Source organism: Ambystoma mexicanum, chromosome 8, assembly GCF_040938575.1.
Source record: "Ambystoma mexicanum isolate Mex_15411 chromosome 8, UKY_AmexF1_1, whole genome shotgun sequence".
Lineage (NCBI taxonomy): Eukaryota > Metazoa > Chordata > Amphibia > Caudata > Ambystomatidae > Ambystoma > Ambystoma mexicanum.
In genome coordinates this window covers 336424934-336451421 of record NC_090929.1, presented here as the reverse complement: position 1 = coordinate 336451421, position 26488 = coordinate 336424934, and the positions used below count along the sequence as shown (strand labels likewise).

At 46.2% G+C, this 26488-nt stretch overlaps 1 protein-coding gene across 1 annotated transcript in view; it reads right to left on the bottom strand.

Annotated features, from left to right (window-relative positions):
• LOC138473585 (lipocalin-15-like) overlaps positions 1-26488 on the bottom strand; it is a 248165-nt gene that overhangs the window by 53704 nt on the left and 167973 nt on the right. The window contains exons 3-4 of the mRNA XM_069612156.1: positions 20860-21005; positions 4687-4754 (exon numbers count right to left, since the gene is read on the bottom strand). Coding sequence (XP_069468257.1) covers positions 4687-4754; positions 20860-20954 — 163 coding nt within the window. The 5' untranslated portion in view covers positions 20955-21005. The remainder of the gene's footprint in view (positions 1-4686; positions 4755-20859; positions 21006-26488) is intronic.

Below are 26488 nucleotides of genomic sequence, written 5' to 3'. Positions count from 1 at the left end.
GAAAGGCTTCCTTCCCACTTAGGGATCAATCCTTCTGTTAATGCCACAGATGCAGGAGTTAGAAGAAAATAGCGTTTGAAGACAACGTGAGCGTGTGGATTTACACGCGGGCAGGAATCGCGCAGCCTGGGCCAGCCGCGTGTGAAGACAGCGTGCGCGTGTGGATTTACACGCGGGCAGGGTTCGCACAGCCTTGGCCAGCCGCACTTGAAGACGAAGAGCGCGTGTGGATTTTACACGCGGGCAGGATTCACGCAGCCTGGGCCGGCCGCACTTGAAGACGAAGAGCGCGTGTGGATGTTACACGCGGGCAGGATTCACGCAGCCTTGGCCAGCCGCGTATGAAGACAAAGAGCGCGTGTGGATTTTACACGCGGGCAGGGTTCACGCAGCCTTGGCCAGCCGCGTATGAAGACAAAGAGCGCGTGTGGATTTTACACGCGGGCAGGATTCACGCAGCCTTGGCCAGCCGCGTATGAAGACAAAGAGCGCGTGTGGATTTTACACGCGGGCAGGATTCACGCAGCCTTGGCCAGCCGCGTATGAAGACAAAGAGCGCGTGTGGATATTACACGCGGGCAGGGTTCACGCAGCCTTGGCCAGCCGCGTGTGAAGACAAGGAGCGCGTGTGGATTATCACGCGAAGGGATAGCTCCAGGAATCAGCGTGTGGCGGAACACACGCTATCGAAGGCCCAAAAGTAGCTGTAGGAATATACCAGGATGTAGATCAGAGGTTCAGCTACACGACGCCAATAGAGACGATCAGAAGCAGCGAGTGAAGTTTCTACGCTGCTTAAATACGTGATACCGTATTTCACGTGACGAAGCAAAAGTCACGTGAAGTTAGCGACGTGAAAAGTGTAAACGTCGTTTTCCCGGTAACGTATCGAATAGCCTCCATTTGGAGTAGAACGGTCTAGCTGTTCTACGAGCGTAGCGTCCAGCATGCATGACAGCAGAGTGCAGAAGAAAGATGCAGGCCTACTGGAGACCGATCCGAACACGGTGAGTGTCACGCTGCAGGTGCAGAAAACACAAAGCATGTTTCTCAGCCTGGGAGTGGCTTAAATAGTCTCTGGGTATCCCAGGCGTCTCTGGGCTGAACCACACCCAAAAGACTAGACTGCACATGCAGTTCTGGGAAACGAAATATGTGGGGGCATCCATCTTGTTCCCATCAATGCACTACAAGTCCAATCCCCAATGTTATCCTATGGGAGTGAGTGAGTCTGGTGCCACAAGTGCCCAGTCTGACTCCAAGTGGGTCTTTGGAGGGATGGAGAGGCCCTTGAGGGCCATGTAGGCGATCGTGGCCTGGCTCCAGCCTGACATCTTGGAGGGCTGGGGACATGAGGGACAGGAATCATGACACAGAGGCATGGCCAAACGTCATGAGGGCCATCGAGGCCATGAACATCGACCCACCCAGGTGTCACTCTGACGCATACAACTATCCACCCAGCCCATGCAGGCACAAGCACCTACTCTACCCAGAGTCAAGTCACCCAGGGAGGTACTGACCTGATCAGGAGCATGGCACACCCTCTCAGCCCGTCCCGGGAGACGATTGTGTGTCATACAAGCATCCAGGGCCTTACGAGTAATGCCGAAACCAGGGGGGAACCACTACCACTCCCATGACGGATACAAGGGAGAATATGGGAGACTGATTAGCACCACATCAGATGTCACCAGGGCACCCAAGTTCACAGTCTGGACTGGAAACCTGCACAAGCATCAAACCGGAGAGGAAGCATACCCCCTGGGCAAGTTCCAAACCCACATATTCCAGTGGGGAACATCACAGCCGCTACTGGCAAAAGGACAGTCCCACCGTGACCCAGCTCATGGAGACCACAGCGTACCCGCCACCATCCATATGGTACCAAGTCCCGCCAGAGGATGCAGCCGTCTCAGCCCTTGGACGGCACTAGCGCGTGCCCTCATCGACATCCAGTACAGATCGTTCGAAGTCACCCAGGTGAAGGACTACACGCCTGAGCAAGATTCTGGAGAGACAATGAAGGCCAAGGAAAGGGCAGACCACAAACGAAAGGCCAAGGAGCCACAACTACTGATCAAGGAAACTGCCATGAGACAATACAAAAGGAGGGATTCACGAGACCGCGCAGATTCCCTCCTAGTGACAGTGGACAAAGGACTGGTGATGAATAGGACAGGGGACCACGGCGAGATGACGCCAAAGGTCTCCCTCTTCCGAGAGTTATACCTGAAGGAACCGGAACCAAGAGAAGAGGCGGTGGCCGAGACAGAGGGAGTAGAGGCAAATTAAACACAGCAAAGAGGAAATGCAGGCGAGACTCACGAGTCACCTGGGAGGCCTCATGGACCCATAAGGAGACCTCAACAGCTCATTGAACAGATGTAGCCCTGGTAATCTCATGTTAAGTGGGGGGAGGTGTTATCAGGGAAACTGGACAAGCCTCCTCCAAGGGGGAGGACCCAAGACAATGGGAGGGAACGGGAGGCAGGGGGAAGGGGAGGGACAAGGGAAGTGAGGAGGCAGAATGTAGAGGAAAGGAATAAAGAGAGGTTATATGGAAACCGGCTCTTGTGTGATCCATGATTGGTGTATGGTGAGACTTGAACAGAGGCTAACACATACCAGTCCCACTCAAGGTGACTAAAGCAAAACCAAACGTTGATGACTAAGGTTTTGAATAAATCGTAACTGCAGGCAGAGCCCTGGGCAACCCTCAGACCATCATTTTCCAGTCTGCCAAGTCATTACAGAAGGGGAAAGACCATATGCAAATCAGGTCTGGTCTCACCCCTAAAGGGGCAGTCCAGCCCTAACTCCTAGGTCACATCTCTTCTGCACACGACCACAAGCATCCCCAGACATGTCTCAGCCTTATTGGGCGTCATCAGTGAGGAGTAGCTTGGGTCTCTAGGATTAGCAGGCTCAGGACCCCCATCTGGGCATACCAGTCCCCCTCTGGGTAACTAAGGCAAAAGCAAAAGTTGAAGGCTGGAAGGTTTTGAATAAATTGTAACCGCAGGCACAGCTCTGGGCAACCCTCCAGACCATCGTTTTTCAGCCTGCCAAGCCATTACAGAAGGGGAAAGACCATATGCAAATCAGGTCTGGTCCCACCCCTAAAGGAGCAGTCCAGTCCTAACTGCTAGGTCACATCCCTTCTGCACGAGACCACAAGCATCCCCAGACATGTCTCAGCCTTATTGGGCGTCATCAGTGAGGAGTAGCTTGGATCTCTAGGTCCAGCAGACTCGGGACCCACGTCTGGGCATACCCGCCCCACTCGGGGTGACTAAAGCAAAACCAAAAGTTGATGGCTGGAAGGGTTTGAATAAACATAACCACAGGCACAGCTCTGGGTAACCTTCCAGACCATTATTTTTCAGCCTGTCAAGCCATTACAGAAGGGGAAAGTTTGGGTATCGAGGATCTCATGTCACATTTCATGGAACTGAGGTGGTGTGGGTAAGTGAGAAGGCTTCCAATTGAAGTTCTCTATGGAACAGCGGGTTACGCTATGCACAGTGCTGCAATGTGGTCTATGTCAGAATACACTCATGATAACAATTTGTGATCAAAAGTGCCGATTATGCATTCCTGAAAGGCGTGCACAAGTGTTTTCTATACATCGGGTCAGAAGCCAGGTAGAATGGTATGAAAGGTGTGAAATAATTTAAGCAAAGACAGGGAATGGGAAACCAAAATTCTTGCCCATGGTTTTGAATATCAGTAGGAATTCTGCTGCAAGCCCCTCATTAGTGTGTTCAGCAGTATACAATATGGTTGCCTTGAAATTCGAAAAATTATGGTGCTCTTAAGCACCCAAAGAGCAGGTTTTTATCCAGCAACATGTAGACACTAGGATATTAGGACAAGGTTATACTATGCATCAAGAGTGGAAGTTACTGCTTTTATAAATAAGGGATCAGGGACTCCCCTTAATACACCTATTCAAGTAATATCACCCGAACAGGGTTGGCATTACCGGGCCAGGTAATTCCCCCGGGCCAGGTAGAAGCCCAAGCAAAGTGAGAATTTTACCGTTAGCCCAGGGCATTACCAGGTCCGGCAATGCCCCCACACTGCAAGGGTAATATTGCTATTAGTATCCGGCACTTTGCACCGGATACTAATAGTTTGCTTAACTGTTTTTAAAACAAAATTTAAAACATGGCAGCCATGGATCCAGAGATGGGCCTATGTAGTCCCTTCTCCCTTTCCATGACGGTCATTGACGAGGCTGCGGGGACGCACCGGGAACACCCGCGTCGGTGAGGAACCAGGCTGTGGAAGGCGAGTGGTGCGGGGATGGGAGATGGAAAATATGTGGGAAAGGGGGTGGGGTGAAGCAGATGCAGGGATGTGGGCCATGGGGCAGCACTTACCTAAGATCCTGGCGGGGGGAGGGGGGGAGATGGCAGCCGTCCGCTATGAGGAGACTCGGACGGCATGCTTACCATGTGTTAATGCCCCAGTTTTGAGACTCCTCTTTGGCTTGGAGGTCGACACCCCCCCTTGCTGGGTACTAATATACAATAATGGAATTGTAAAAAAACAAAATACAGTGTGTAAATGCTAGGGTTGGAGTTCCACAGACTTTATGCTATATTTATATGGCACAGACAGTTAGATGCACCGGTCTGCTAAGATATGTGCAGAAGATACTGTAAAGATGGTACTTACTGCTTCGAGTGTAATAACCGGGGGCGAGCATCTTGTAGTGCATGTCCTTCTTCAAGCATCCATTAGGTCTGAAAAAATCACACAGGTGTGTATGCATGTTAATGAGCAAAATAGCATTCTTCTACAGAATAAATACCTGCTACTGGTATGTAGGCACCTGTTTACTAGACTCAGTTGCTAGGTATGTTTCAAGGTTGATCAGTGAGCGCCTGCTCTCTGCTTTTAGCATACTGTATATATTGGTGCCTGTAAACGAATCCCAGCATTTATCTGTGCACCTACTGCCTAGTTCTATCTGATTTCCGCACACCTGCTCATTCATCTTATTGTGTACCAATATTTCTCAATGACTGCATCTTTACATGCTCACAAGTATCAATTGATGAATATGTACCTGCTCATCAGTGGCATCAATTAATGGAAATCATAGGGGTACCCTGGCACTGTTGGAGCCTGCATCAAATGCTCGGAAGACACAAGGCGGAACCAATTGATCACCCAATGCCCATTCAGAGTGTGTCCGAAACATAGACTTGACCTTGTTATTAAGTACTCTCCTTTACTAATGGGCAACCTTTTTAAGTGCCTCTATATATTTCAGGATCACCTTCACATGTCCAGGTCCATCCTGACCTGTCCTGTCAACATATGCCAGGAACACCTTTGCAAGTCCAGGCCTAGCCTGGCAAGCCCACATCCAGGCTTCTTCTGCAAGGAACACCTTCGTACCCCCAGGCTCAGCCTTGAAAGCCCATCCTGAAAATCATAACCCATCATATACCCAGGTAGGACCTGATATGCGCATATACTGCTTTCATAAGCAAGGACTGCTTCTCCTGCCCACGTGAAGCCTCACATATTCAGCCCCACATGCCTGCACACCTCCTTATATCCTAGAAATATGTTCCCATCACAGCTGCAATCCCACATGCACATACATCCTCATACTCAGACCCTAGAATTAGCTTCACATGCTTGGATTCCAGCCTTCACACCTATGTACTATAAGGCCCATTTAAGTACGCATTGATGTGCATGTTTCTACATTTCCCCCAGAAAAGTGCCATGCCCATTTACACATTGCCCTATGAGCCGTGCAGGCAGCAATAATACACACACCCTCATTCACAGAACAGGTCCACCACAGATATTGGCAGCACAACCGTCCCTCACTGAAAAGGTCCAGTGCAAGGTTAAAAACTAGAACCCATAAAAAACCCACTGACAAAGACCACTGCAACACTGACTCACTGGGGTCAAACCCTACACAGGTGCATTGGGAAATGGTCGGTGCACATGCTTCCAGTGGTATACCGTGAATATAACGAAGAATAAATAACGAATGTCAATTATAACAAATTAAAAATAACGAAAATACATGTGGTGGTGGGGTAAATGGTTAAATCCTGTGGGGAGTGGCTTAGGGTGGGTTTTTAGCAAGGGGAAACAGGCGTTTGGGGGAGGGATTTTTAATTCTTTATTTATTGGTTTGTTTTTATGACATGGAACTGTTTCCAGTGCGCAACATCCACTGCGCGATCCAGGAAGCGAATGGTATTGGAGGAGGAGCCTTATGTGGGGCGTGGAGATGGGCTGATCAGGAGGCGGGACAAAAAGTCTCTGGTTTGGGGAGGGGTAGGGAGAGCAGGCAGAAAGGAGTACAGGGACCTCAGAGTGTCCCCCGGGTAAAAACAGGGCGGAGCTGTGGGATCTGGAGATGAAGTCAGTGGGTGTGAGTGTAGGACGGGGGCACCTGGGGTGTCCCGCGGTGAGTAAGGAAGGGAAAAGGTGGGTGGGTAGGAGACAGGGAGCGAGAGAGATCATTTTTGTAACTCCTGCTGCACGAAGGTCTACACACATTGGGAGTTTTGAATTGATCCCATAAAATCCCACACAACCAAACGAATTCTACCATAAACTTCCACCACAGACTGTCCTAATCTTTTTCTGCATGACACCTACTACCTCTCTACCGAAAGGCACGCAGCATCTCACTGCTTGTTTGCCTAATTTGTCTACTCCACTCTTCCCACTGGCTAACTGACTGCCTGCCAACTTCTTTTATAGATTCATAAATCCCACACACATGCGCACCGCAGGCCTAGTCATTACCATATGAACATTCATTGAGCTATGACTAAGAAGAGGAGGGCGAAGGCGAAAGCTGTGATAAGGAAACTAATGATGCCGGTTGTAACAGACTACTAGGCCCTCATTATGCATTTGCTGGTAACCCGCCGATAGCACCAGTGTGTTACCAGCAGACAGGGGTGGACTGGGAACCAAAAGAAGCCCCGGAAAGAATGTTCAAAGTGGCCCATTTTTAGCAAGCCAAACCCTTTTGCTATACGAAAATGTGTTAATAAAATAGGTTAACACACAGAAGAGGCTCAGGGTGCAGAGGCCTACCGGGAAATCTGAGCGCTCCATATATCCCGGTCCACCCCTGCCAGCTGATTCACCTTACTGTTTCTGCCAGCCGATATCCTGGTAATACCCGGATATTATGGGCGGAGGACATCCACGGGAATGGGAACCCTGAAGCACCTGCACCATTACTAACGGTGCCGGTGATTCAGTGAAAAATCTGTCAGTAGGGGCCAAAACAACCTGCAGGTCAGTCCTACCGGTGATTCACAGCCTCTACCGGCAGACTCTTAGTTTTCTGGTCCGGAAAGGGTGCCGGTAACCGCTGTTACTGGCACTTTTGGCACTTTTTTCCCGACCGGCAAACTTGTAACACGGACCTAAAACACATATCCAGAATGTGCAATATTAAACTCAATAATTGTGTGACACCTATTATAGAGAAGTGTAAAAAGAAAAAACAAACATTCAAGCAGTAAGATTCCAAGTTGTAGTTTTCCAATTACTTCTGTAATGCCTCAGCCTGTTTTGAATGTGTCCTGGGAGAGATAGTCTTGGGCTTATTACATGGGTTAGCCAGGCCACTGCAATACTGACCTGGGGGTGTTCGAGCAGGCACCGGGGCACTTGCAGACATTTAAGAGCAGGCACACATATAATAATCTGGAGGTGTTGAAACAGGCAGAGATGATACACGGCCCTGGAACTGATGGAGCACACAAAGCGATCTGACTTGGAGACTTAGAGCAAGTCCAAAGATACTGACCTGAACATGGGTAAGCGGCACTGAGATGCAGACTCGCAGGTGCAACAGCAATCATACGGATACTGATCAGAACATGTCATAGCAGACACAGACATGGTGTCCGGTACGGTCTAGCCCACTTTCGCCGACCTACGCTTCGCCGAATGCGTTTTTGCCAATTTTGTTGCCGTTTTTTTTGGCTGCAAAATGCACATGGTACGTGGGGGTAAGGTATGTTTACGGGTGGGAAGTATAGTAAGGGAGGTGCGGGGGTCTCCCCCACATTTTGCCACTGAGAAAAGTGCAAAAATCGGTGAAAGAAATTCGGCGAAAGTGCAGGTCGACGAAACATTTGCAGCAAACGTTCATAGAACGGTCTGATACATCACGACAGGTGCCAATAGACTGGCCTGTTGTTATGACAGAAGTCGCAGGGAAACTCGCCTAGACATGTTGGAAAGCAGGATGTAATACATTATAATGTTGCTGCTGGAGTTAGGCCTATCCATAATCTTGCACTATATGATATTGGGAAATGATGGAATTTGTATCCATGTGGTTCTCCACCAAAACCTTCCTTTGCATGTTACACGGAAGTGTTTGTTTGTTTTGCTTGGAAAATCCTCCATCACATTTGATTTTTCTTTATTTGTTCAATCAAAAGAAAAAGAAAACTCTAAGCTACGCAGTATCGTGCACCTACTTTGCTAAAAACAAGAAAATGGCGGCCGATTCTAAGTTCTAAAAAGGTTTTGCAATTTGTTATTACCTTAAAGTAAAGTTGGTATTTTGTTTTGTGCCCCATGAAAATAACCTAGGAACCAAATGAAACATGTTGTTTTGTAGGAGGGTGTGTGAAGCATCTCACCCTTCTTAACATTAACAGCAAAACAACATTTTGCGTTAAAAACCTTAAAAGAAAGGTCTGGTATTTTCTCCAGGAGAATACATTAAGAACTCTGCAAATATTGGTTCTCTACTTCTTATGGGTGACTGACGAGTACCATTTTTAACTGTTAAGAACAGGTTGAATAGTTTAATGGTGAAAAATAAGTCCTAAGTAAGTCAGTTCTGAAGTTTGATTGAATTTGCAATGTAGACATTCAGTGAGTCAATGTAGGGAATAGGCCCATGTATACCTTACGTGTGTTGTTACAGCGGACACACATGCACCGACCAAAAGATGATGCAGCAGGTACAGGTGTGCAAACTGCGAAGGTATTACAGAAGACCCGGATATACTAAGAGCAGGCACCGACAGACAGCTGTTTTTGGAGGTATTAGAGAAGCATAGACAAACTCATCGACAGGTGTTACAACAAGCAAAGATCTGCTGACCTAGAGTTGTTAGAACAGGTAAAGAGACACTAAAGTGTAAGAGCAGGCCCTTATATAATGACTTGTGTAGCACAGTTATATTTATCTAGAGTTGTGCGATCAGGCACAAATGTATGGTCGAAGAGAAGTCACATAAGGAATAGCAAAGCTGACCTGAAGGCATTAGAGCAGGCACATGTCTACTAAACGGGAGCTCTTGGAGCAGGCAGCGACATACTGGCTCGAAGCACTGGAGTAGGCGTCCGTACACTGACCTGGACATGGGACTGCAGGCAGAAAGCAACTGACATGAACGTGTGGGAGCAAGCTCAGCGTGATTGGCTAAGAGATTAGAGATGTCAAGAGTCTGCCCTCCTTCTGATTGGGGATGCTCCTAAGCTCCTTGCTAGTTCCTGTTTGGGCCCTTTGTGCTCCTTTTCTCTGAATGACAATTGGTGCAAGCCAAAAGACTTCTCTGATGCATTCTGCAGTACAGTGCGGCCTGTAATGTGGTCAGTACAAGTTACTGATTGTATTGAATGTTGTACTGCTAGGCCATAATACTGCCTCCTCCATGCTCCTGGGAAGTTGCCCGAAATGGGGACAGTCAAGGAGCATGTTGAGCAGCAGTATTCAGATTAAAAAAATAAAATGGAGGGTTGCATGCATGTCTAGTGGACACCCCCCTGCCTAGAGACGCCCAAGCGAATGTGCCACACCTTACCCGTCAGTCCTTTGAGTTGCTTTGCTGGTGAAGGCTAACAGCATATTAGCAAAGAAGGTCGGAGGGGTGTATGGAGGAAAGTGGACTATGGACTAGGAGTACAGTAGTCACTCCGGTGAGCAACTTGCACTTCTTGTTCTGTCCCCTTTCCTCCATTCTCCTGAGAGATGTAAAGCTCCAAAATGTACAAGGAGGACGGAACACTTCACTGACAAAAAACGTTACACAGGGCAGCCTGTCCAAATGGCACATCAGATGTAGAATTGACTTCCATTGTGTAGCGTTTGCAAAAACTGTGCGTTGCAGACCCAGGTAGCTGCCTTGCAAAGGATCCTGTCTCTAGAAGGTAGCCAAGGCCACCTTAGAGTAGACCCTATTGGCATGTATTCCTTTTGGAGGAGAGACATTCCAAAGCTTGTAGCATTCTAGGATATATATATATATATATATATATATATATATATCACGCTTAGTACCCAGAGGTTTCTAAGCACTGACCCCAAAGGTGACAAAAAGATGATCCAAGGATCGGAAAGGCTTTGTCTGTTCCAGGTATAATTTTAGTGCACCATTTGCATCCAGGCAATGAAGAAGAGCATGGTCGCCCTCTGGAAAATAATCCAGGAAATAGTCTTGAAGGGAGATCTCTCCATCGAGGTGGACAGATAGCTCCACCTTGGGGATGAGTCCAGGATGTCTCCCTGCTCCCCTGGAAAATCAATTAAAGCCCAGATGAGCAGAGAGCCTGAAGCTCATTGATCCTCTAAGCCAGCAAGACCATCTTCCAGATCACCAAGCAATCATTGTCCGAAACCATAGTACTGGTTTGTACACTAAGGAAAAGAGCACTATATTGAGTTCTTAGGGAGGATGCAGTAATCGAGCAGGCAGATGCTTCCTGAGTGGGCCATGAAAGTGTCTCTTGACTGCCCACTTAGCCTGCGAAAAGTAGGTAACCCCCCATTAATATATTAGCCAATAGCCGAGATATAAGTGAGACAATAGCCGAGATATAAGTGTGGCAGGAACCCAGGAAGGTCCTGGAACTCTCTAGATAACACATACATGAGAAAACATGATCCAAGGATGACAGGGGATGTGCCCCATTGTGCAGGCTCCAATAACAAAAGTCTGTCCTCTTTTCTCTAAAATCATCCAAGGAGATGATTTTCTTGCAGCTTTAATGATAGCCAAATTATCTTGGGACAGACCAAGCCCCTCAAATACTAAGTCACTTAAAACTAGATTGAGTGGAGGGATGAAGGACCTGAACTTCAGTTGAGATAGACAATCCGGCCTTGGGGAAGGGGCCATGGAGGAATCGAGATCAGCTCTAGGATACCCTAGAGGTCCAGTCTGGAGTTAGGAGAAGCAGGAAACAGCTCTGAGAACTCTTCAACTTGTGAAGCACCTTCTGAATCAGAAGGAGCAGAGGAATCTAGTTAAGAGTTGCCCCATCACATGGAATGAGCAATGCATCACCACATTGCCCTTTCAATGGGACATAGAGAGGGAAATTATTGTTGAGCCATAATGTTCACCAAAGGGGTCTGTCTCCGAGGAAGTTCCTGTGCTGGCCTTCAGAAAGTCTGCTCAATGATTATATCTGAATGCAGAGCTCCCCCACAAGATGAGTAGCTACTGGGAAGATGTTCATTGTAGGGACCACTACCACATTTCCATGGCCAGATGGCAAAGGAGAAGAGATGAAACACCACCCTGTTGGTTCAAGCAGACAATCGCGGTCATATTGTCCATGTAGATGAACACCCTCTGACACATTAGCAATATCTGGAATGCTCTGGGGGCAAGGAAAATTGTGTTGAACTTGGCAAAAATTATATGCAGTGCACTATCCTCCTGAGACAACAAATTGTGGGTCTCCAAATTGTCCATGGCAGCTCCCTACTCCTATAGAGATGAGTCCATGGTGATACACTATCTAGGTTGGGGTATCATGAAGGGAACTTGTAATGATTCGGTATGTGTTGTTTTGGTTGGAATGGCTGCAGTCTCACGAGCCGTGCTTTGTGCGTTCCATGATGGCTCGTGAGACAGGGGTGACATTTGCAGGAGGACGAGCTGAGTGGCGGTGCCTCACTGCGCTCCGGGTGGGCCTGCTCAATAACGCCTGAAACTTACCTATTGTTTCCTAGCAATGCACTTCATTTTGGCCACGAGGAGAGCGGGCCTGCTGCGGGGGGTGCTGTGGTGTCTGGCCTTGTTTCTGCTGAACGGCACTCGGGCCCCGGATTCCTCACCAGTCCCTGACGACACTGCTCTGTTGTCCTCGGCTCCTGCAGGTGAGGGTGTCCCAGACAAAGGAGGGGTTAACAGGGCAGTGGTCCCTACAGCGAATTAGGCTGGTTGCGGGCTGCCTCACGCTCGTGCTCGTCGACGGAGCCAGGTGACCGGTTGCGTGGGTTACGCTCTTATACTTGCAACGGGGGCCAGCGAAGCACTCAACAGGCTAGGCCCATGGAGCCTGTAAACAAACATTACACTCCGTAAGTGTATGCAGCAGGATTGGGAGCAAGGGGCACCCGAACGGACACTGCACAGGGGGTCTGTGGAGTGCTGTCATGTTCATCTGACTATATGGAGGATGCCAACACAGGCATTAAGGAGTAAAGCCCCTAAAGCCCCTAAGGTCTAGTCAAGGAAAAGGTGTCACTGGGGCAAACGTTAAAGAGACACTGCAGAGAGTTAGAGACTTCATCAGTGCAAGAAACCCACACGGCCAAGAGACAGTGTAAGACAATGTAAAAGTGACAGTTTCCAGCAGCAATATTTCGAGCTGCGCCCTTCAGTGATTCCAAATCGTGTGCAACATTGAGGTTGGGTTTTCAGCCCATAAGCAGCATTTCCACCATGGCAGCCGCCAGAATGCCCCCACCTCCACCTTTCCTACCAGAGCCAGGCACGCCAAAAGCTGTTCGACACGTATCTGGTTTCCATAGATGTTGAAAAGTTTGCATCTTTTACATGATTGTGGCGGCAAAACCACTGCATTTTTGCCACAATATTTTGTATTCACAGCCATTTTTGCCACGATTTTAAGACATGGAACCGGGAAGAGGTGAAAGAATAGATGTTATCACCCTCCAATCTAAAATGAAGAACCCTCCACAAAATGAAAGACAAAAACAGGTTGTTCTCACCATGCTGCAAACTCAGTCTACATGGGACTTCATAATGTGATCAATTTTTCCCCAGCTCATTGTAAATGCAAGAAACAGACAGGAAGGCACCCGGGAGGAAAGCAAAATGAAAGTATGTAAAGCAGCACACATAAAACAACAAAGTCTATTAAGTGGGGTTTGGTATATCTCCTCGTTAAATTGTTCTCCAACTAATTTAATAAGTATATGCATTGATGACTTTGTTCAATAAACCTGTCTCCATATAAAAAGGCAGATAGTTCAAATATACATTCGGGTAAAAAATAGAAAATCGAACTTACAAGTTTACAAACTTCCATTTTCCAACTTAAAACCTTTTAACTGGAGACCTAGTACATGAACGTCCAGGATCTAGTAGCATTATCTGAAAATAAGGGCCTAAGCTGATGCAGTTTCCTATGACATCGTTAAGCAGATACATCACCAGTGAACACCCTTGTCCAATGGCTGATGAATCTTTTAAGACAATTTGTAAAAACCTATTGTAAATTGGACAGGTGTGCATTGTTTAAATATTGCAATATCATTGGCTGGCAGCTGGCCAGTAACTACCATGGAGATTTATAGGACCTCAGATAACCTCAAAGGAGGTTCAAGTACAACTCTCCTGCCATAGAAGAGAAACCTAAGACATTTATCAAAAAATACAGAGAGATGCAAGTCATTGGTAAGATGCCAGATGAATATTCTGACATACCACGCAGACAGCTGCACACTTTCTAGACAGTATGACATCTTCCATCCTTATAAGAGCGATGTTAATTAATGATCGAGTGTATAACAGCGCAGCGTCACAGGAATGTGTTGGCACCCTAATTAGCAGCGCAAAGCCTAAACCTATGAATCTTCCAATGTTAAAATGAGTCCTTGCTTAAGCACCTTACATGTAAGGACTTTTTCTAAATGTTTACATAATATGGAACCTAATGAAAGCGAGACCTTTTGGGCAGTTTGTTCATCCGGCTCAGCGATCTCACGCGTGAGCTCCCTTTGCACGTTATGGACAGCTAGTATGAAGCGTATTGACTTCCTAAACAGCTGATCAGTTCACATTATCATTGAACACTGCGTTTAGTAATGATTTATAATGAATTTGTTATATAAACATAAGCTAATTTAGGAACCTGTAGATACATGTATGTATATAGAACAATGTATGTATTTGATGAATTTGGATACATCTATTTTGATGTATTTTGACTATGCAATTTGATGTTTGAGTGTTTTCTCTGCTTCCCTCACTGTGTTCCTCCCCCTATGATTGTAAAGCGCTTCATTGCTTCCAGAAGCTAGGTCTGCACTCAATAATAACCTAATAATAATAGTTGAAAAGTTATTTTAACTGTAGCACACTTAATAAAATGACTTCAAGCCATATTCCACAACAGCAATGATATTGTCCCTAGAAAATATAGCTTAAATAATGAACTTCATAGAAGTGCACAGTATGAAACACTGTGCTGTTCACGCGCGTTATATGTACATTTTAGAGACATTGGGTATACAGAGCAATATACCCACCTTAAAAAATAAAGATTAAATGGCACACCCCCCTCATATAGGTTGGTACGTTTCTTGATCAATAGCACAACTAACACTTTCTGCACTTACCTGAGAAAATCTCTGCATGTGTGTTGTCATGACTCTAATAACTAGCATTGGTTACCAATCACTCTGGTGATATGCTTCTATTAAAAAGAACAACATTCATATTACCATTATTATTATGATAGTTATTATTAAATGGTGCCATTTCTGCTAATAACTCACACACAACACATTGCTAACAAGTAGCCATCACTGGAAGTTCACCTCCTTATCAGAGCCACACAGTAGTGCATCATGGGTAGGCACATTATCTTAAAAGCTTGCCTGTTTTCCCCAAGCAGCACATTTTCAATGTCTTATAGGGCAGGACAAGATTATACATAGCTTTATTAACCCAAGACTGACAGCACTCAAGGGTGAAACAACCAACCACATGCACGTTTCTCTGTAATTGGGGATTATCGGTGTGGCAAAGCTTCTGCTCCTGCTCCCTCCTCTCCAAGGAATTGAGATTGAAGCATTGGGGATTCAGTAAACACCATCAATATTATGATGGGTTTATGAAAAAGTAAGAAAAACATTCCACCTTTAATGTGAGTAGAATAGATTTTTTTCTGCTAATGAGACACACCCAACAGATTACCTCCAACTAGTCATCACTGAAAGGTTAACTGCATATTAGATCCACAAAGCAAGGCATTGTGGGTATGCATATAAGCCCAAAACTGGTTTTTTGCTCCATACAGAAAATGGTCTTTGTCTTTTAGGGCAGTGTCACCTTTTAGCACGAAAGGATGCAACAACCAACTACATATGCGTTCCACCCTAATTACCATCAATGTGTTTCATGTTGACATCCGTGAGATTGGTTCATTGAGGGATGCTTGCAGAATCCTGGTGGTGCTGTGTTTTGTGTGTCTTGTTGCCTATGCATTCCAAACAGATAAAAGACACATAATAGTAATGGTGTTTGGTGGGATTAAGGTTTTAAATATATGATGATGGGGAGTTCATAGTGATATCTCTAGTTCATTGGTGTCTTGAAACAGTATTCTAGGAATGGTGTTGGAGCAAACAGCATGTTTTGGATGTTGCCTTTGATGAGAGTTAGTTAGGTGACATTTTGTTAGTTAAGTATGTTAAAGAGTGTATCTGCAGCTTCTTGGCAAAGGAAAATGCAGGAAGCTTAGGTCTCCTAGAAAAGGTTTGGGGGAGCTGATGGAAATAGTTGTATTGTATTTCATAATTTGTTTAGCGCCTTTCACCATTGGCATGGTCACAACGCGCTGTACGTTGAACGTCCTCTGGGTACCAAGGTCCATGTATGGGAACATTCGAGAGTGTGCGTAAAGGCCAGTACGAAGATTTGGAGGGATGGCCAAGTCCATGCTAGCCACACATGCGAGCCGGCCTGTGGATGGGTGGTGAGAGGCAGTCTAGAGAGGGTATTGGAGAGCGAGATAGTCATTAAGTGTGCAGGGATCTATCAAATGTTTGTCGTGAACAAGAGCTGCATATCTATGGCAGAGGTGTTGTGCAAAGTGTATTTGAGTGGTGTATGATGGCATGCCTGCAGGTCGGTGGTAGCGCCTTTGCCTAATTTCCATTAGCATTAGGTGTGAAGGGTTCAATACATTGGCTACATTCTGATGATTGCCTAGATTAATGCAAAGGCTACACTTAACGCCATCTAGATTCAATGCAATGGCTACATTTTGCAGCCACCTATATTCCAAAACCAGGTTACATTCTGCCTTCACTTGGATTACAATGCAGTGGCTACATTACAATAAACTAGATTCAAACAATAATACGATATAGCTGTAATACAATGGCTACCATCGAAGAATCATCTGAGTGCAATACATCAGTGGCCTTGCTAGGGTAGGGCCAGGGGGGGGCACCAGCCTCCCCTACAAAACCCTGTGTCTGCCCTGTAGCCACCCCCTCCGCAGCAATGAGTGCCCCGAACATCCTCATGATGTCAGGAGTGATGCCATGACTCATGAGGACGTACTGCATGCGCCTAGCAGGAAGTGTCAAATTAAATGCATTGCCTTCTGGGGCAAAGCGGGAACTACAACGATGGTGTTTTATTTATTTTGAAACATCTCCCCTACTGGGGATTCGAACATGAGCAGGGCTGATGACAAAACAGTGCAACATTCCACTGTGCCATCTTGCCAAGGCTGGATTAGTACCGTTTTTTTTTGTTTTTTTTAACTGCTTGGGAATTGGGATGTAAAACCCATTCCCAATTTGGTAAAACAACACCAGTCCAAGCAGTCTATTGAAATAAAGCAGCATCAATCCAGCCAAGCGAGTATAACAACTCACTCTGCTATCTCGCACATCATATTTTGGTGTTGTTTTTATTCAATAGACTGCTTCGGAATTCAGTGGTGGAAATGGAAAAAATTGAAAGGGGCTAGCACATGGGCCTGGGTTGGGGCGGAGTTCAGAGGAGGGGGCAGAGTTCTGAGGGCGTGAGCTGGCAGTTCAACTCCACTCAAAGGAAATGTTTAAAATAGTTTAAAAATGGTGCAATTTCATTCATGCTGCTTCTTTCTAAACTCCACACTGTACATCAATTCCACTCTAAATCACTTCCCACGGAAGTAGTTCATCCACAATACTGTTGGTAATGTAGTGGTTTTAGTGCAATAAGGGATCCATAGATACAGTCTACAGTTGAAGGCTACCAGGCTAGCTCAGCAGGTTGAGAGATAGTTTCTGAGTTGTTATATGTTAAAAACTGGTTCTTAATCGTAATACGTTTTGCAAGTCCTTATAAAAAACAAGTGCTATAAAACGTGTTTGGCCAGTTGGTAGGTTGGGCTGGTTGCTTGCATATATTCAGGGCAGAGCTGGGGTATTTCTGCCCATGTAGTGAAAATCAAAAGTTGGCACCCATGAAGCCACAGGTTAATTTCCTAACAAGTTCTATCAGCACAACAGAAGGATTTATTTGTGATTAAGCAGTTTGATAAGCATATAACATCAAAGGAAGGGGCACAACATGTACAGGGTATTTGCGTGGTAGTCTGTCAAAAAAGAAACACATTTCAAAGAAAACTGGTGAAGTCCAGTTTAAGCAGCATTTTTGGAAATTACGTTTTATTTTTCTATGAAAGTGTAAGTTCCACATTTGGGAAAAACAATAGTGTGCCCAGCATGTAGAACGCCTGCTTGTAACAGTGAGGGTCCCCACCCCAGTGATAGTCATGGACCATTGATTTCCCTGGTGTCCTTTCAGGCCAGAAGGAAGAAAACAGGCTAGGTAAATAAGCCATGCAAACACACGAATGAAAGGAGGACAGAGCAGATTAGATAACCATGCCCCCAGCTTCTGTCCGCGAAGCTCAGGTCCTGGTAAAGCCGTGTCAGGACTGAGGGAGGCCGGGTCTGAGATCTGGGGAGACATCTGATGCCGGATCTCGGACCCAGCAAGAACCGGCCCATTGATCAGTTGTGGTTGGTATATAAAATCTAAGTTGGGAATGTCTTTCATACAGGGGAGGAATTGGGCTAGAACAAGACGGAGCTGCGCTCCTGCAACAATCACCTTGCCAGAGCACTATTCCATGAATACCTGAAGTTGAAGATGTTTTTTTGTTCCACAAATCTCCTTAATGCCGTGAGTCTGCTGTGCATTAGAAATCTTGACTCTCAATGCCAGCACGATATATGCAGCACTCACAAACTGCCTCAGAAAAATCCTTTGCTCAGCAAGACAGCCCAAACACAAGTGAAACAACAATACAAAGCTGTGTATATGTCTCATGCTTTGCCCACATTTTACTGTCATGGTGACTATTCTGGTAAATGAAATGGGCAGCAACCAAGTATTCATTGCATGTTCGGAGGGAATGCTCGTTTGGATTACTATTACAAACATGTTTAATCAATTGGTGGCCATTCTTATGTTCCCAAAATGCACTTTGTTTTTATGCAAAGCAGACAGCATCCTATATTCAGGGCACCCACATTATTCAGCACCTAGCTACAACCTTCAGTCCCGCACAGACCACTGGAAATCCCCCCTCACCTACTACCTCTTGCCCTGTGCGTGAAGTGTGGGAGGGGGTGAGTTCCACCAGTAAATGCTGTCCATTTCCAGCACTGGTTTATATCCCATTTCCCAAGCTGTCGGTTGAAATAAATGAAAAAAACACCTATCCAGCACCTGTGAGATAGCACATTGAGGTGTTACACTGGCTTGGGAATCCAAAGCAGTCAAAAAGTCCAGCTTGCCAGTAATCTGTGTATGAATGCAGACATGCCAACCCTCCCAAATTAGTCGGGAATCTCCTTATTTTTTAATAATTATTTTTTGCTGCTTTCTCCCGACTAAAATAATTCATATCCCAGTGCAATCCAAATGGGAGAATTCGATTCTCCCTCTTTCTTTAGCAGAATCTCCCTTCCAGATGCTGCAAAATGTTGGCATGTATGTGAATGGCTGTAGGCACAGAGGTCTTTGCAGGTAATGGGCGCGGGGGAGGGATGGCTATAGTAATGGGCATGTTCCATAGGAGGTGCGAATGGTGGTTGATTGAAGGGGGGGCTGTATAAAGCTGCATCCTGTGGGGGACAATGACACACTAAAGGTGGTCATTTATATGCATTTTCTCTCATTGTGGTTTGTCAGTCTTGACAGTACAGTGGAGTGGAGTGGAGGAAAGGAAGGACCAGGTATGGAGTTTGAATTGAGCGGGGGGTGACGGTGAGTAGAGGGATGTACAAAGGCTGGCGGGCAGGCGGAACATCGTTCCACTACCTCTTTTTAATACTTTGACCATTAAACTCTGTTAGGTGCAACGTACCACAAATCCACTGCACGACCACCCACAGCTGCCACCACCACCATGCACAGACCTGGCATCAGATGTACTAGATTGTTTTTATGTCTTTCCAACATAATTGCTTGCTGTGCAAATGCATGATTTTTACCTCCCCTTTGCCACTTTGGACCACTTTGCTCGGGTCAATTTTGGAAAAGTATACACATTGCCCTTTTATAGATGCCCCCCTGCATTTGTCTGTGGCCCCCTCTGTGCCCCCTAAATTTGATTCCTATAGACGCCACTGCGATACATGGCTGCCCTTGCAATTCCTCTAAGTGCAACACATTTGCTAACCTACCCAGTTCTTCTCACAGCACTAAATTGGCTAACCTTCACAACACTTCTGGTGAAAACAATTAGCTAGCAATCACAATTCTTCTGAGTGTAACAAGTGTGCTAACCTTCAAGGTCAGTGATTTCCTCAGTTGGTTCTGGGTGGTCAGTGGAAGATCACGTGAGCGGTGATCATTTTTGATGAAGTGAGAGGAATTACCATGCGAGGAGCACCAGTGAGAAGAAGATGGATTCTTCCAGGAGAGTGCATGGCCATGATGGCTTGTGCATGATGGCAGGTCCTCCTACAGTTTTGAGAGTGCAGTTGAATTTTTGCAACTTGGGTTGAACAGACATAATGATCTGTTGGTGTAAGAGCAGGCTCAGCAATTCTGGTCCACAGACTGTTATGGCAGACTCTGGGATACTGACCTGGATCTGTGGGTGTTAGAGCAGATGCAAAGATCCTGGTCTGGAGTGGTTCAGCAGATGCACCTCATGAACTGGTGGCATTCGAGTGGGCTCCGAGATGCTGATCTCGAGGTGTTAGGGCAGGCCGTGAGATGCTCATTCGGAGGTGATGGAAACGTACAATCATACTGATCTGAGGGTGTAAAATCTGGCTCAGATACACTAACCTGGTGGTGTTAGAGCATATTTAGAAATGGCATTCTCGATTCTTTTTTTAGTGCAGGCTCTGAAATACTGATGGGTAGCTCTTGGGAATTACAGTGATGCTGACCTGGGGGGGTTGTGGAAGTCCCGGGGATCTGCAGGTGTTTCCCCCGTACTGGGATGCCTATCTGGAGGCAGGGAGCATGTCCAATCCCAGAGGTCTGAAGGTGTTAGATTAAGAACAGGTGCACTGGCCAGGAACTCTCAGTCCCGGTACAGAGATATTCCTCTTGTTGTATAACATTTAGGGAAAATAATTTGGGGTTGCTCTACCCAGGCCTACTGATCTTGCGGTATCAGAGAATTCCTAAGAAGGGTCCCTGTGATCTATTTTTAAACTCTGTTACCATTGTTGACTACGTCCAAAACTATGAAAGTCTGCAGCAATGGAATCCCCCATGCCCTCTTTCCATCAGACTGACCTTCTGCCCTTTTATACTGACTGATTGCAGCCAGTAATGCGTGGCCTACTGATTGACTTTGCTCAACACTTACCCTGCGAAGATGAAGTCGACTGCCATGTCCCCGTTTTCAAGCAAGCGGAATATGGAAACTGGCATCTTCATCTTCATGCTGGACTTCATTTTCATGAATTCAGTACAGTTTGATGCTGCAACGACGCCATACCACTTCCCTTGAAACTGAAAGAGAGCCGATGGTCAATGGATCAGACATATGGACAAATGAAAGCTGCTGAGGTAAGAACTCTCTGTAGGGAATCGTCATGCAGCTAGGAAATGTTCCCTAAACTGGCAATAGGCTTACAGTATGCTTAGTGCTAGCCCACTGAAATGTACTACAGGAATTCCATGCATTCTAACCTCGCATGTGGTACCCCGCACCAGCTCACGTGCATGTGTGATGTAGTGCAGGGGCTTGCAACCTCCAGCTCCCCAGATGTTTAGGATTATGACTCCCATGATCCCTCACTGTTTAGTATGCTGGCTAGGTCTGATGGTACTTGTAGGCAGAAACATCTAGAGAGCCAAAGGTTGCAGATCCCGGATCTAGTCAATTGCGATACAACTTCAAGAGACATAGTGGGGAGCCCTTCTCTAAACCTCTATATGACCAGTGGGGTGAATGGACTTACAACCTAGGGTTTGACATTTCCAGTGTAAAACCAGTTGGAGAATTGATCCTAGATGCTCCTACAATTCAGAAAAGAACTCAAGAACCACCTCTTCAAGGAATCTCTCTGCCTCAAGACCTAGGCCCTCATGTCGCCGCTCGTGCCACCTGACTCACTAGACTCCGCCAGCTCCTTTCAACCCCGCCACCTGGTACTGCTGTACCCGTCCTCTGTGACCCTCTGTATCCTACCGCTTTCTGTATATCTGTTCTGTTGTTACCTCTGAAAAGGGCTCTGTTATGTATCTGTATTGTTGTATACCTCTGTAAAGAGCTCAGTTGCTTCTCGATGCTAGGTCCACGCTCAATAAATACCATAATACCATAATAATATAATAAAAGCGCCACAACATTCCCTGGCATGTGCCTTCTGCCCATTGATATGGCTGTGAAGCTGTGTGAGAGGAAAAAGCAATGAGAGGGATCATCTTGGGTACACGTTTTGGAGAGGCAAAAACATCCAAAGCTTTGGGGGAAAGCGTGGCACTGCGTCAAGGCATTGTCACATGTCATGCCCTGGGTACGGTAGTCACAGGAAATGGGGGAAAGCCATATCCTATGGCTGATTGGAGTTTTCTGCATGTTTTCATCGAGGTAAATTACCTTTTTCTTTCTTTTAGTTTAATGGGTGGTCCATCCAGGCTTCTCAAACCCACTCTTTATCCACTCTTCATATACCCTTCCCACCCATACCCCTTCACATATACATACCATTTCCACCTCCACAAAGTCATTTCGGCAAAGTAAATTAGCATGTTGTCATTTACTTTAACAAAACAACAGTGTACAGATGGGGAATGGGAACTGGCCATGGGCATTGGCAAACACCATGCCCCAGGCCCGTACCCAAATAGCATACAATGAGGTCATTACATGAGAGTACTGTTCATGGGATATTTCACTGAGTGCATGGATATAGGTTTAGGTTTAGGTCAATGCCCAGGTGCCTGTGGGTATTGTGGGGGAGAGAGAAGTAGCCATGCATATGGCTTGACCACAGGCTAAGGACTGCGTGAAGTACGTAGAGGGAGCCTGTGACAAGGTTAACACACATGGTGCAAGGCCATGAGTCATGCCAAGTTAACAGTCGCATGACAGGGCATGGTGAAGTCCTTGCTCTGTGGATACTGTGAGCATGGCATTGCATCTATCCCAGCCCCACCAGGTCACCCTACCAAACACGGCCAATGCATAAGCCGACTGCGTGACTACCACTGCACTGATAACAGAAATTCCCTGCGGGCAACTGAGAAACAGAAACGTAAGAGGCCAGATCATGCGAGAGGCAAACACCATCACCCCGGCAGTATTACTCCCCTTTTTCACAGTACTTAACTCCTCTCCTATGTGTAGCAACATCCCATCCTCCCAGAAAAATGGCAGATCCAAATTCTCCTCCGAAAACCACATCTAGACGCTGATGATGTTGCCAGCTACTCCCCTTGTCACTCACTTCCCTGAGGTCAGTCCTGGGAAGTAATTGCAAGACCTCATTGATTGCAACAGTCTCTTCCAATCCTACCAATCTTACTTCCGACCACGGCACAGCAGCAAGAGAGCTCCTATCCAGGTGGCTGATCTTGCCCTCTAAACTGCTGACAAGGAAAGTCATTATCTCCGTGGCCTCTCAGCATCCATCGACAGAATCTCAAGGCCCTGCTTTTCATGGTCGCCTCTCCAATAGAGAATAATACGAGTTTTCCAGACCCTCACTCCATCCCTTCAACTGTGGTGACCACCAGGTTCTAGCCTGTGACCTGTCGTACTCAGCAATTATCCCCCTGGGTCAGACGTTCTGGTCTGCCCAGCTAATCTGGAATCATGGATGGAGGATTGCGAGGAAATTCCGGGTTCTATTGCGCAGTGGTTGCTTGCAAACCACCTTACTACCTGGCCAGACTGAACAGAAAGTCACTCAGCCACCCGTTCCGAATCCCCCGTGAGCAGGTCCCACGCATGGAATATCTGCATGAACACGCACATACAGTTTAGATTTTTTTTAATGGGCCTCTTGAAAAATACGTTCATGGGGCATATCTCATTCTTTGTCCAGAGGATGCAGCCGGGACGTCAAACTGAAGAAGAAATGTAAAAATGGAATGAATAAGAAATGTAAGTGGATACCGATAAAAGTTAAGAGAGTGTGGATGTTCCCAAGAAGCCAGAGGCACCTTACAAATAAGTGAGGGTCGGACGAGAAGTGGTGGGTATACTTTTTCTGCCGGTCAGAAAAGATGCCCATCACATATCCTTCCAGATCATCCTTATAGAGATATAATAGGACATAAGGATGGTCAACAGCGAAAGATGCAGCTTGCCGATGATACTGCCGTCACCCGCCAACGTTCTCAGCGCATCCTCAGAGGATCAACAAGTACCATTAGCACCAAGTTTGCGGCCATCCAAGGCTCGAACTCAACCCCTTCTTAATCTGCGGATGCCCATGTCCAACCAAAGGACATGTTTTGAAGTAGTGTTTGATAATTACCAACTCTCATGTAAGAGTGCACCATGGAGTCAAGCCGAAGCACAGCCTGTGACCACATATCTAAGGTTAAGCCAGGGCTTGAATGACATAGGCGAGTTTTAATTGGTCAGCATAATTGTGATGGAATGAATTTATTAAAAAGGTGTAGGTCAAATGTAATGGTCTTTGGATGTGATGTGTCAGATAATTTTACTGGAACACAAGAGATGACATTGAGCAGGAATGAGGTCAATTATGAACCATATCTTTGATCTTTGTCTCATAATATCAGGGAATTTTAGGTTTTATGAAATTCAGGATTTAGGTGTATTGGAAGTGCTATTTTGGAGCTGCATTTCTATATTGATGGAAGGTGCATATTACACGTGAAGGTTTTAAGTGCATTTGGAAGGTTGTGTTACCTCTGCATACTAGTATTTTCAGGGTGGGAGAGTCAATGACATTCTTTTGTTGCACTGGTGTGTGTGTGTGTGTGTGTGTGTGTGTGTGTGTGTGTGTCATTTTAGCAGTGGAATATCAGTAATATCAAGTAGTGTGGTCATTCTTTAAGGAGAATTGGAAGTGCTGTCTTATATATACATTCCCTAGAATATCAGGACTGCCTGAATGTCATGATTGAGGGGCATTTGGAGCATACCTGCATACATTCCAAAATGAAAACCCTGGAGATCTACGTCACTGCAAGGTCACGGCCACACATTCGGCCTCCTGCTCTGAGGAGCCTCGGGTGGGGTCTTTCCCTGTGTGGTAAAGACCCTGTTCCGAGACTCGCCTTTGGATGGGAGGACGCCAACACCCACCGGGTACTAATATGGCATAATGCAGGGCCGGTTTACGCTGCATTGGAAGTAATTCATAAACTCATGATATTATTGGAAGGTGCAGGTCACATGTGCAGTGTTTTGAAAATTAATTGTTAAACCAGTGTGTTGGAATGCCAGGGTTTTTTATGTAAGGGTTGGGGCGTGTTGGAGTTGGCGTATCAGCTCGTTTTGCTAGGATTTCCTGATGTCTCTATCCTTTTCCCACTGTCCCCCATAGATCTATGGTTGTTTGTAGTGAGTTGATAGGATGATGACTACCTTACCTCGTCACTTTTAAAGTCCTTGACCACTGGGACTTCCATCGCCCATGCCTGAAGGAGACTGGTCAAGGCCAGGACAAGGCTAACACCCAGCATGGACATGATGGTAGGCTCAAGGTTTGTGTGCCTGCTGGTTTCTCAGTCTCGGGCTCTAGGATTCTTCTGGGGTGACTGCTGGGCAGCTTGCTGGTCTTTTATACCTCGCATGAATCACGATGAAAGCTGAAGCCGGATATCGCGACCTTGCGAAACGTCTATTATGCAACTCGTTGCACCACCAGAGAAAGACGAGACGTCCTGATGACCTCTAAAGCTGTCAGAAACCAGATGCTTAGGCTGATAATGGTGGCTTAAGCTTTTATCCTATAATGATCCTATTTTACGGTTCAGTGATTTTCATTATGCTTTGCAGTCATAGTCCTCTCAGCACACTTGCTTTACAGTTAGCCGTTAGGTAACATGCAGCTACCAGGCCAATTGTTTTCTCAATTCATGTCCCTAATAGTCATTACTGCTAAGTACAAATTCATGTATGTGGGCACCAACATGATTCTAGCCTAATTATAAAAGGAGGGATGTCTCAACCTTGTGGATGGGACTCCGGTGTGGTGGGCTGAAGTCTGCAATGGAGAGCGCCATCCCATCCTTGTTTCTTGTATTTGCTTACATCATGAGATTGCAGATATTTTGAGATGACACAAGCGAACGACCCTAGCGTGTTTATTCTTTTTCTTTCCGCACGGTTCCGGTTTTCCCAGGCCGTTCCCAGCATGCAGGCAGTGGGGGTAGTATTTACCAGTGTCATTGCCCGCATGTGTCTGAGCGACTTTTGGATTCTCCTGGCATCGGCTGTGTGCTGCGATTGCCTCCAAGAGACATGGCTTTTGCAACCGGACGAGCTGTACGGCTATAGAGCATTCAGCTCACTTGCTAGGAATTCGACACGCGGTGGGTCAAGTGGAGGCTTGCTGACATGTTTTAAAAACTCCTTAATTGGAGCTAAAACTTTAGTTCAATCAGTATCACCCAATATTTTAACTATGAAATGGGATGTTGACACTCAAAATGCTCTTGTTATTGTTTATATTTATTTGAGAACTTCGGAGGAAGATGCACGTGATTTATTAACTCATCTTGAAGAGCTATAAAAGATGACGTATATACCTTCCACTCAACAGTTACATATTGTGCTAGTGGGCGATTTTAATATGCAGTTAGAAATAGTCGAAGAGTACAAGTTTTTATATAAGGACTATTATGAGTTATTGGGGATTCCCTGTTTGCACAGCCGACCTGGCTTCCCTACGACGGCTTTCTCTGATAAATTAATTCGGGAGGTTATGATTAAGGGGTGTAGGGCTTGCAATGGCAGGTTCTCTAGTGATATTCCACAGAGGCCAACATGTATCTCGGGGAACCAT